Source organism: Rhopalosiphum padi, chromosome 3 (assembly GCF_020882245.1).
Source record: "Rhopalosiphum padi isolate XX-2018 chromosome 3, ASM2088224v1, whole genome shotgun sequence".
In the NCBI taxonomy this organism is placed as follows: Eukaryota; Metazoa; Arthropoda; class Insecta; order Hemiptera; family Aphididae; genus Rhopalosiphum; species Rhopalosiphum padi.
Window position 1 is genome coordinate 12,675,356 of NC_083599.1, and position 13,715 is coordinate 12,689,070.

At 28.8% G+C, this 13,715-nt stretch overlaps 1 protein-coding gene across 1 annotated transcript; it reads right to left on the bottom strand.

Annotated features, from left to right (window-relative positions):
* Positions 1-2,495: 2,495 nt before the first annotated feature.
* On the bottom strand, positions 2,496-12,939 carry LOC132926289 (cytoplasmic protein NCK1). Its single transcript, XM_060990634.1, has 8 exons — positions 12,537-12,939; positions 7,814-8,022; positions 7,535-7,745; positions 7,198-7,443; positions 6,828-7,119; positions 6,549-6,731; positions 6,261-6,481; positions 2,496-4,348 (listed from the first exon to the last, which is right to left on the bottom strand). The coding sequence occupies exons 2-7, from the start codon at positions 7,938-7,940 to the stop codon at positions 6,275-6,277; spliced, it is 1,266 nt and encodes a 421-aa protein (XP_060846617.1). The 5' UTR covers positions 7,941-8,022; positions 12,537-12,939; the 3' UTR covers positions 2,496-4,348; positions 6,261-6,274.
* Positions 12,940-13,715: the final 776 nt, after the last annotated feature.

Genomic DNA, 13,715 nt, shown 5'->3' on the forward strand with positions numbered 1-13,715 from the left:
GTACCTACCTATAATTTTAAATATCCTCAGGTGATGGTAAGTTATTGTTAAATTATTAAAACTTAAATTGCTTTAATAATAATTAAAAATTATACTAATGAAATAATGTAAAAAAATTATTATTATTATTATTTTTAGTTATTTCTAGCCTTCTGGGGCTTGAACGTTTTTACCGTCGTCCACCGTGACGCCTGGCAGCGAGGAAATAATAATACATTTTTCCGATATTCACAAATATTGCAATATTGCGCAATATAATATGGCCAATCTGATTTTAGTTTCTGAGAAGATGATGAATGTATATTCCGATATTGACTTTACAAAGATGCGTGTGTATTTTTTTTTATACTTTTGAGTCAGGTCGTAACACCGCTCACCCTGCAACAGCTTATTATTATTATATTATTTACACATATTGCATTTTTGTATCAAGTTAACGTTAAAATAAATATTTTACTTAACACTTACCTATACGGCTGTACATCATAATATATAGGTACTTATTCATTCTCACGTCGGAGCACGAATCGCAACCAAGTCGGCACGTAACAACACTACACTAAGTAATATAAGTTATTGAAAAAATGGTTCAATCTTCGACTTTGAAGGTAGTTACTGCAGATAAGTAGCACATTGCATCTAATTTAATATCTTTTTAAGAGATCAAATCGTCAAAATTAAAATCCCAGTGTTTTTAATAATCGAGAAAAATAAACAAAAAATTCAAGTAAAACGGAAATTTTTGAGCAAAACCAATTTTGTTAGCGACATAAAAAAACATACCATCATAAAATATACTCGAAAATACAAACTGACAGATAGTTTCTGCTCAAAATCGTTTTTTGTATGCAATGAATAATGATATACTATTGGAATTGGATTCAAATTTAACATATCCATTATTATAATAGTGACCCGCTTAATAATTATTTTACAGCAGAGAGTACCTATTTGTACATTTTTTTTTTTAAATGTAATTGTACTTTTCGATGACTTGGTCAGTATTCGCATTTCGCTTTCAAAACATCAAAAGAATAATTAATTAGTAATTACACACACGATTTTATAGTACTTATTATATAAACATTTTTTGCGTTCTCAACTGCAGGCAATAGTGATAAATGTTAAACGGATCAATGGAATACTTATTATTCTCTCGTCAACATAAAATATTAATAAGGTACCTATTTAAACACAGAGTTTGTTTTAACATATATATTTTTTTAGTTTGTATACATTTTTATTAAAACAAAACAAAACCTTTTGAAAAACGTTGTAATAAATGACACAGACACGCAACTAATAATAATATTAAAAACAGAAAAGAATATGATAGGTACTATATATATGAAGGGTTATTCAAAATTAATCATCCAGTGCTTTGCGCTTATAGCTTTCTGATCTTGCGCTATGCGACTGCGTGTTTTGGGAATATGTTATATTCCCAAAATGTTATATTATTTGTTATTGTACATTATATATTTGTTTGTATACGGGGTCTAATGAAAAAAATGAATTATGTAAGTTAATTAGTTACTAATAAAAAATACGATTTAAACGTATTAACATCGACATTTTATCTAAGCATATATTATAAAATGTAATACTAATAACCAATTTTTATACATAAATTGATTTTTAATTGAACGTTGTTCGATGGGCGATAAAAAATATTGTGTTTCATAACTAGTAAAATCTATTGAAAAAAGTTTGTTTTGCATATTTGTGTATAATATGTTGATCTTGGAAGAATATTTTAATATATTTACACTGTATTGAATTATATGAGTATTACAGAATATTTACGTGTTTTTCCAGTTGTTTTGGCAGTAGTTATCTATATAGGCAAAAACCACTGAACCAGTTAAGTTTAGAAAAATAAATGAACTAACCACTATTTGAGCAATTTTAAATTAATTAGGTAGTTAAAAAAAAAGTGTATCTAATACCAAAGGTTTAAAAAAAAAAATAGAATGTTACAATTTGGCCAAAAATATTAATTATTTCAATTAAGAAAACCCTACACTTGCATTACAGAGATAGTGTTCTTACAAATAATATAAAAATCATACAATAATATAATTATTGTTCCGTGGTTCTTATCATTAAATTTCATTCACTTCACATTAACAGGTCAATTCACTCTAATTTTTAAACTTAACAAAGCTAAAAAGCTAAACATGAACTGCTAAAAGTAAAGTTGCTTTATTACACATTTGTAAGACATATAACAAATGCAGGCGTTACGTCCTCATAATGTAACAAATTGTTAAAGTTTTGTGTGATGACAGCTAAAGGATACTTCCACAAGATTTATCTCCTAGTGGCTAGTATGGTTATAAACTTGAAATATGCTCTTATAAAAACTGTATACTACGTTGTTCAACAAAACATATGAAGGTTATTCGGATTAGCCAAATAAAAAGCAGTATAAAATATGTAGAAACCGTACTTAAATCGAAGACAATATCAAAACCAATTTCATACCACTGAAATCAGCTTTTTAAGATTATTTTTTATTAAGAAATACTAAGTTAAAATTAAAATGTCGCCTAACAATTAATTCTACAACATCTACTGGTTAGGTTATCATTTTTTTTTACACGGAGGGAAGTAAAAAATATAATTGTTCTAAGGCATATATTATACAAATTATCTCCCTTTCCAACAACCATCATTATAATAGAAACTATACCAAATAAAATAGAATGATAATAATTTTCAATTACTCACTAAAATAAATACAAAATTGATATTAAATGTATCTGTAGACCTGTAATATATAGTTTGACAGAAAAGTAAATGCAAGTCTCATTTTTTTATACACTCAAATATGACATTTTACTTTTATTTACATATTGTGAGAAAAAATTATACAAATTACGTGTAAAATAAAATAAGAAAAAAAAATTATGTTATACACATCAAAATATCTTTTTTTAAATCAATAAAAACATACAAAATACTAAACCTAGTCAAATTCAGATTATCATTTTACAACACATTTTAAAAAATATTCGATAACCACAAAATGTATATCAATGTTTTAAGACACCTAACTGTAGTTCGTAATACACATATTATTATTATTATTATTATATTATAGGAATAACTAGACCATAAGATTAATGATCCAAATAGTTGACACATCTGATAAAAAAAAAATTGAAATAAAATATATAATAATTAAATAGTAAGTTTACTGTTAATTTGATTAAACATAATGATAGAAAAATTACATACAGTGTAATGAATTTTACTAAATACAATTATGCTGCCTACGAGTCATAAAAAAAAGAGAAAACAAAAATGTCAACACCCTTTCAAGAGAGCATCGTTTTACATAACTATAGATTCATATACTATTAATAAACTTATTAAAGATGATATTTGGTGTAGTAAATCGATGAACAAATTCATCAAGTCTGAATGTTCATATACATTTTTTATACATATAGACGAGATCTGAATAAAAAGCGCTATTCTGTTTACAAAATTATTATATAACACAGTGATGTACATTAAATAGGCATTTTTCAAACATTAATTGTTTGTAACCATATACATTATTTAAAATACACGGTTATGACTAGTAGTGATAGTTTTTATAAGGTACTTAGAAATATTGGATAATAGTAGCGTGTTATTATATTAAACTTACTTAAATAGTAAAAATAAAAGAATTAAACAAATAAAAAATTATGATTTAAATTTCCTTGTTTAATTATTTGATTTTTTTCTTTACTTTCATAAGAAACTTGTTCATCAACATTTAGAGAATAAAGTTCTTAATGTTTAACTACTGTATGCTAATAATAATTATTATTATTAATTACATTATTTACATTTACATAATGACAATATACCGTATAATATTATTAAAACTATTATAATTTTAAAAAAGTCGAAATACAAAATAGCAATACAAATCGTTATCACATTTTCACAGCAGATTATGAATAGAACAAGAGCAAGTCATATCACTATTTTATTTAGCACTGAAGTGATTGGTTATGGAACAACACAAACTATGAAGAAATAATAATTATTTTATAACAAAAAAAAGAGAGGTATTTGAAATAAGATTCATATGTTTTCAAAGAAACAAATGTTCAAAAAAAAAAAAATCAAAAAGATAACAAATATTTAAAATAATTTGGGAAAACTTATTAAATGACTAGTCTGTCTATTGAATAGTTTTTATAATTGTTATTTAACACATTTAATATATCTTGATTCCTTATTATAATTATTAAACGTATGGAGAGTTCACTTCTATGTAATATCATAAAATTATAACTTTTCTTGATATAAATTCACATCAATTTATTTTACGGTTTTCGTTGTTCTGAAAAATATAAAAAAAATATATACATTAATTAATGTGCAAACAACTGAATTTAATCATCAATCAATTTATTAAACAACAATGATTTTTAAATATACAATATACATAGTACAAAATAATGAACAGATTAACAAAATAACTGATAAGTAATAATAAATTAACTTCAGATAAAAAGTTTAGTGATTTTCAACCTGTGCGTCGCGGCTCCCAGGGGAGTATTCGGTTATTATCAAGGGGGCCACGTTCGCAATAGAAACTAAAAATTTTAAAAATAAAAACATGATAGAATCTATGGAACACTTATTACAACTTATTGTTCAATTCCAAAATTATTTCTCTGAGGACGATCTAAAAAATGAGATAACAATTGATAAAAATGAATTGCGCTTTAATAATGTATGCCATGATTTTATAATATTATGCAATAATAACAAACACAGCTGTCCCACTAAATATTAAAATTATTATTATTGTTTAAAAATGTTTCATATTATTAATAATTACATATTTATTTCACTATGAAATAATGTAGATTTGATTATTTTAAATGTTCGTATGGGAGCCGTATATTTTATTTCAAAATCAAAAGGAGCCATGGATCCAAAAAGGTTGAAAACCACTGGTCTAGTGTACAGTTATTAAGCCCAAGTGAATTAAGACACAATAGTTGAGTAACTAATAAAAGATAATTATATTGTATTTAATTCAAAAAATACTTTAAGTTTCTAAATGTTTATTTTTTAATTAACAAATCGTTTAAAAGAAATACGGTTAATTATTAAAATTTTTTTAATTAATTCACTCTGTCAAAACTTTAAAAATAAAATTGTTCATAAATGAAGTAAAGAATAATATGTAGTGATGTAATTACTTATAGATATTAAATAATAATCAATATTTATATAATAATATATAATATCAGCTTTATCTGATACCAGGGCATGTGGTTTACTGAAAAAGTTGTTTTTATACAGGTTATTAGTTATATATTGGCATATCAAATATCATTAAAATGTGATTCATAATATTAACCTATTGACAACAACTTTAAATTAAAATAATTTGTATAAACCTTAGATGACAGGTTAATTCAGGTGAATTTACAATAAATAATCAAAATTAAGTTTGTTATAAGTAGATACAATTTCATTACAAATTAAAAAATAGTATTTTTAGATTTATATTACTCAATTAATTGGTATTAATTAATTAACTATTGGTACTTAAATTATAGAGCAAGTTTGTACTACATTATAAGTATGTCAATTAATGTGAGAATAAAAATATTAAACACACAGAATTACTAAATGTTATAAATAATTATAAAATTCCACAAGCACAATTATTAATTTTAACACTCTGACCCACATAACAATGCACATATTTTGCGCTTGTAGACTGATGACAACGACCAAGACCAGTGTTATAGGTATGTGAAATTGGATGCACAAGTTTGGTCACCTCCCGAGGTTCGCCCAGAAGTAGGCCAGAGTATAAACTTAGCAAATCATTAATAGTGTTATAAAATAAATGGAACTTTGTAACTTATCATAAAACTAATAGTCACAATATAATTATATTAATATTTATTAACATACATATTATAATAAATGTATACATAAAAAAAATAAACAGATAACAATTTTATATTAAGAGTGTTGTTAGTAAAATACACATACAATTATTATGATTTATCTCGAGTGTTTATAATAAAAACAAATGATTTAAATTAATACAATAAAATCACTTTTTTTAAAACAATAATAAGTTATATATTACATGTCCCATTAATTATCCTAACATTTTTATTTGAGTTCATACCAAACAATTAAATAAATTCTGATATTTTTAAAATACTATTACACTAAAGTATAAAATATAGAATTGTGGTCATCATAGAAACAACACTTACCGATGTTTTAATCATTATGGATTTGCTCGAGGCAATGCTCTGACCAAAAACAATTTTTCTCCTTGCTTATTGGTATATATAGGAGCTCGTTGATAATGATCTACAAGTTGATCAAGTGTATGAAACTTGCGTTGACCAATACAATACAACGCTCCTTCGACATGTACTCGGAAATGTTTATTACGTCCTGGCGCTTTTAAAGACACTGAATAATCTCCTACCTGTAAGTAAATAATAACAATATTGAAAATTGTTATGTTAAGTATTTAATATAAATTGGAAATATACATTAGTCTCGCTGTCTCTAACTAAGAAATCCCCATCTTGTCCATTGTTGTTCAATACTGTATCACATTGAGCTCGAGTAATTGTTCCGTAGTACCATGGTTTTCCCACCAGATGAGGCTTATCAATAACTTGTACACTACTGGCTGCTTGAATCAGTGGTTGTGCTAAATATTCACTGAGTTCCTTTAAATTTACAAATTCACATAATAAACTATCTTATAACATCCATGACGACAACATATTTTATTTTAGAGTACTAAACGTCGGAAAACTATTTACCTGCAAATAATTCTTTGGTACTAAGCCAATTTGGCCCTGGCCATTCCTAGCTCTGTACCATTCTGGATCAGCAGCAGGTCTTTCCAAAATTTCCAGGCGGTCACCTTTTTCAAAGCTCAATTCCTGGTCAGATGTACCTGTGAATGGATATAAAGCGACAACAATGTCCAACACATTCTCGGCCATTGCGTATGTGTGGAGGCCCATGTCATCTCCATTATTGTCATCTTCTTGAGTGGTATAATTACTAGGAAACCAACCTGCCATACAACCACTTTGACCTCTCCACCAACTGTGAACAAGTTTCACATTTTAATTATACATAAATCGTTATAAGCAAATATAGTCATCAATGGTATAAAAGCTTTACCCATCATTGCTCTTTTCAAGAATTAATATTCTTGTTCCTTTGATTAAAGATAATTCGTCAGGTTGTTGAGCTTGGTAGTTGTACTTTACTAGAGCTGTACCTATTGCTTCAGATGGATCAGCAGGTAAACGCCTGGCCATTGAAGGAGATTCACTCACAGTACGACCATTGCCATGACTACTACATGGCAATGTTTTGCTACCAGTGCTAGAGTTACCTGCACCTTTTTTAACTTTTTTCTTTATGCTAAAGTGAAAATTACAAAAACAAATTAATTATAACTATTTTTAATTTAGGTAGTTATTTACTAAAAATGTTAAGTAAATATTTTATTTACCTATCAAAGAGAGAAGGCTTTTCTTTCTTCACATAATTGCTTGGCACATAACCTGAAAATCCACGAGCATTTTGAACTCTCCACCAATGTTTTGAATCATCCAATAATAAATAACGATCGTTTTTTCGTAAATCTAATTCTTGGGCACTTTGTGCAACATAGTCGTATTTAGCCACAACATAACAATTATCTTCTTGGTTGGATTTATTTACTAAAAACCAATGTATTTATTAAAAAACAAACAAACAAGTATAAGCCAAAAATGTGAAAAAAATTTACCTGGTCTCATAGCTGACATGTGATGATGATGAGGTGTGTGTGGCGGTGGACGTATGTTATTTGCTGCTGACTTGCCTTGCCAAGTAGCTGATTCCCGATCGGCAGCTAACAATCTAGCTTCCAACATAACTGTATGGACTTAGTATAACTGTAGCAATACTTTAATTGTCCAGGAAAATTTAAATGCATTGAAATTGACAAAACATATTCTGAAAATAAAAAATAATAATGTTATATATTATACATTTTATTTATTTATATTATCAAAACAATTATTAACACATTTATTCATTATTATTTAAAATAATTAATACGGGTGCCTGTATTAATAAATACTAACTACTATAATAAGCTTATATAAAATGTTATCAGTTAATAGTTTCATTACCATGAAACATAGACTTATAATATAATATAATATTATATTATAAGTCTATGCCATGAAATCAGAACAAAATTGCTATTTATCATTATCAAATGTTAATTATTTATATTACTTCAGAATTGTACTCAGCAGTCTAAACTATCATATTATACACAATTTCAAAAGCATTATTTAAATAGAAATTTAAGTATTTAACTAATATTATACACCTAAAGAGATCAGATGACTAAAAAAGTGAAACAAAATAAATTATTCTATGAAAAAAAATTATTTTTATTTTTATCTATTAGTAAATATAATGTATTAATGCATTATATTATATCAATTGTACTTGGAATTTTATTTTATTAATTTTAACAATTCTTTTTGTTTCATGCTAATTAATTTATCAATGGTTTAATATGTACCTATCAAATGTTAATTTATGGTGCAATGATAAATTACTGAATAATAAAGTTGTGGAAATGCTTAATTCTATTGCTCACCTATAAATAAACTATAGAAATACAACAGGTTTTATAAACCACAAACATTATAAACGACAAAAATGGAAAAAATGAGTACCAGTAAACAGAAAGGTAATGTCTTGACCCTCGGGTAATACAATTACAAAATTATGTAGTACTAATACTAATGTATATTGATGATAAACATTTAATATTAGGACACCGCCACAAATTTAAGACAGGGCAATTTCAAAAAACAGGCACATCTGGATACAGCGGACACCCTATATACACTTGAATAATACTTGTATAACACTTAAAATACAACCAAAATATTTCTTTTCAGATTCCTACATAATGAGTAAAAATAATATTAAATGTAGACTACATTTATGCACTTTTGCATAGTTGCATAAAAAAATAACATTATTGAGTTGTTAAAATCATTGATTCATTAGTCATTACTAATTGTAAATTTTAATTTAAACCTCAGCCTACACAGCATATTTTTTTATTAATTGAACAAGTCCCAATACAAAATATACTAGAAGTAGGGAAAATATTATTTAAACTATTAAGGAATATTATACTTAACATATCATATCTAAAATATTCTAGATCCTAATTTAACAGTTTTGTTGATAAACATATTAAAGTTCAAATGTAATTTGACTGTTATCTTTTAAGTGGACAAATCTAGTGGTCATGAACAATAAATGAAACATTAAATATTAATCACAACATATAACATAATAAGATTTAAACTAATAATTTATAACACGACTTTAACAATATTTAAGTAATAGGAATTTTGAAAACTACAAAATAATGATATGTAAACTTTAATTTAATTATGTTCATGATGACTGACGACTGTTGTCTGTTACCCACACAAATATTATTTTTGTTTGGCAATAAATTTACTTTTATAACTCAAATTTAAATTAATAGGTAGGTAATATAAAAAGTTATTTAAAATTATACAGGAATCTAGGAATATAATTGAGAAAGTTATATTTTTAATAATTAATTTATAGAAAAGCATGTCCTAAATAATCTATACGATTAACTACTATTATAAATTTCCTGCATATTTAAATTGGAATTTATAACTAATTCATAACATAACCTACCAATAGACATTTATTATTTTTTTCAAATAAAATAATACGTACATATTTAATGTAGTGCATTAATGTGTAAAAAACCAAATATTAACTATAACAAACAGACAACTAAATATAAGTAGGTATCTATTTATTTTGATCAATAATTAAACTATGTTTTGAAATAGTATTTAATGCTAAAATTACTTAGATAGGTATTAAATATTCATTTTTAATCAACCCATTGTATAAAAAAATATACATAAATTTAATTACTTAAATGTATAGGTAAGTTATTTTCATTTTATATAATTTAAGTGAGGGTTTGTTATAAAAAGTTAAAACGAATTATAGTTTATACCAAAGAATATTATAGGTTAATTACTCGACAAAAAACACATTTCAACCAATGAAATAAGTATATATGACTAAAAGTAATTCATTTGTATTTAAGAAATTACTTAAAATTATTTAATTTTGTATTAACAACTAAATATTATTTCCTTTGTACCAACATTATATTTACATTATTTACATTATTATAAGAGTTGCCTATAGATATCATTTAGAATTTAACAATAGTTAACAAAATAGGAATGATAAACACAATGATAAATGATATGAATATACATCTTAAAATATTCAACAAAAAAATTATAGAATTCAATTCATGTGGATTCCAGATGACCAATAGGTTGGCAAATACAGCGACCAAAACAATCTTACATCCTACAATCATCAACATACCGGTAAATGACATTAAATTATCCATAAAACAAAAAATTAACATGGCATGGCAAAGCTATTGGGATTCTACAACAAATAAAAAAAGATTTAAAAAAATGCACGAAAAGTGGCACATTTCCCAAAATTTAAGCAGACGACAAGAAGTCACTCGACCAAAGCGAGAATTGGACATTTTTTTTTGACCCACACACTTTTAATTAGTAAAGATTTAACACCCAAATGCAATAAATGCCAACGAAATCCAACCATCCAAGACTGCCCAGATCTTCGTAACACTTGGAAAACCTTATCAATACCAGACAATTTAGACAAAGACCTAAATTAAGACAACTCAATAATAATTAATATTATAAACGACCTTTGACAATTAATATGTATACATGATTTATAAATGTTTAAATGTTAAACTTGTACCATTTAAATGTAATTACTAATGTAACAAGACTAATAACCTCAGATATTGAAGCCTGTTTTTTCTTTTCAATAAAAAACATTATCAAAGAACTTTTAAACGTATACATAATAACAGACAAGATAAGTAAAATAATTTCTCAATTGTATTAGGTTAGTAAAATACTGTTATACTATTTTGTAGTAACGTAAGTAATACATTTACCAAAACAATTTTACACAATACATTTTTTTAGTGTTTTAAAAATCAAGTACCCATTTAATTTTTGTATTTTTTATCAACAGATTAGGATTAAAATACAAATAAGAATTTTTATAAAATTATAATGATTCATAAGTGATTAAAGATTATAATTAATTATCAAAGATTATTATTTAAATTTAATTATATGGTAACAAAGGGATCAAAGTCTATCATTTTATTCTCAATTTTATTTTACATAATTTTACTTTCTCTATAATAATATTATAACAATAATTGTTATAAAATTAAATGAGTGTAAACACTATAAACTATAAAACAGTATTTATTAAAAATTAATTAATTTCACTGGTAAAATTATTCTGTGAATTACCAAAAAATATATAATGTAAAATTTGCATTATTAATTTTTTTGTCTTTATAGTATTATATTGTGTATTAGACATTGACATTGTACCTTCCTCATTTTATTTAAATATTATCATCTGTCATATGTATCTACTTTTTATGTGAACAACTATTTATAATTTTTATCTCAAGTCGTTAAAACCTCTATTTATATGTCTAAACGATAGTTTAAAATAGAAGACATGATTATAAAAGTAATTGGCAAATTTTGACTTAATAACACTCTAACCATTTATATCAAGTCATTAACCATAATTTGACTATTTGTTTTATCTTTACACTTAATCGTTTAAAATATAAATATTTGTTTATATTAGTCATGTTAAAATTATTTTCGAGTTAGTATGACAGTATAAGGTCAAAACACTTTGCGTGCAAACGTACAGAACAGTTTGCTAATGTATGAATGACAGATAATATTTTAAACGGTCGTTTCAAAACATGCTTGTTTTGTTATAGTTTGTAATACGTCTATCTAATCGACCTTATGAGAAATATGAACACAAACAGAAACCGACAACACGGAACACTCTTTTGATATGCAAATGGGTGCACGTGCATCCGAGTAAGCCCTCGTGTAAGCCGCCATAAGGCTCAGTCCGCACGTTAAGAAATCCAAATCGCACAGTATGAAATATCAAAAGTGCGGCTGACTTATCGGACACCACCGACTGCTGTCGACATAAAACACGATCATATTATAATACACTTAGGCGTATACCAGATGTCTTACAATCCAGACTTTCTGGTAAGTCATCGTTGAACAGCAGTCGGGTACACATGAATTATATCGAATAAGCATAATATCTGTTGGTTTAAATCAAAAAAATCGCCTCTGTTGTCGCCCCTCCGCGACGACCGTGCGACTTGTGGTCCATAAGGTACACACATCGGACACGATTTGATGAGGAAAGAGACGACGAGTCGCCGGCAACCCTTGCCGACCACCCACGGGTGGGCGGCGGTGGCGGTGGGGTGACTCGACAGAGCTGTCAGTCGAATGTTTCGCGTGACTCACCTTTGTGTTGTTTAGCGGCGCGTGTGGAACGGACGACGAAGCTTCGGCGGCGGTGGCGTCGCTCGCGGGAAAGCTAACCGCCGTGACGAGGTGTCCGGCGTGGACGACGAAAAGCAGCGGTCGGGAGACGACGACGACGACGACGGGTAAACGCCAACGGGACGGCGATGAGAACGGCCTGTCGCGCGCGCGAGCAGCTCAACTCTCGAATCTATGTCGTCGGCGGCGGCTGCGACGGGTGTCGTGCGGTGTGCGTGAGGCGGTGGCGTCGTCGAGTGTGGTCTCGGGTCTTCCGTACGTCGCGCGTCGCGAGTCGTCGTCGTCGACGGGCGAGCAATCACACACACACACACACACGCGGACACGGTGGCGGCGCGTATACGAATGAGATGCGCGTGTGTGTGTGTGTGTGTGTGTGTGTACGTCGGACGGCGACGACCAAAACACGCCCAGCGGACTGTCTACTGCCTGTGCCGCCGCCGCCGGTCGCGACTCTGCCGGCCAACGATCGAGTTGTGGCGGTGTTGTGACGTGTGCGCGCGCGCGCGCGTACGTGCGTGTGGGCGCGCGAGTGTGCGTGCGGGACCGTGCGCGGCGGGGCCCGGGACAACGGACGGCGCGCGATGCCAAAACTTTACCGTACGCGGCGTGTGCGAGTTTTTTCGTCGTCGTCGCCGTTGTTGTTATTATTATTATTATTCCGTAGAAAGGTACCTTCAGCAGCTGTTGTTGTAGTGCCCCGCGGGTACGACGTGCGCGACCGTCTGTACGGGTCGGCGCGCTCTAGTGTTAGCGTTCGGGTTAACTGCCGCTCGCTGCGCGGGAACGCGGCTGTGATGGTATTTTTTTTTTTCCATTATTATTGTTATTGTTATTATTTACATTGGTTATTTTCTCTTGTTACCGTCACTGTTGTGTGTAGTGAACACACTACACAATAATATTATTATTATCTCGTGTTCAACAGCAATATTGTACGAGATATACTATAGACGTCCAGTAGAACATTCGACTACGACTTAGTACGACTACTACTACAGGTGGCGGCACGAGGTTTTTGTCGGGCGGTCTACTCGAGTCTGTGAAATGTGTGTGATAAATATTTTAGACACGACAAAACAAATATAACAATGTTGTACGGCGAGCCATCGACTGTATTACGTCGTTACCTCTTCGACC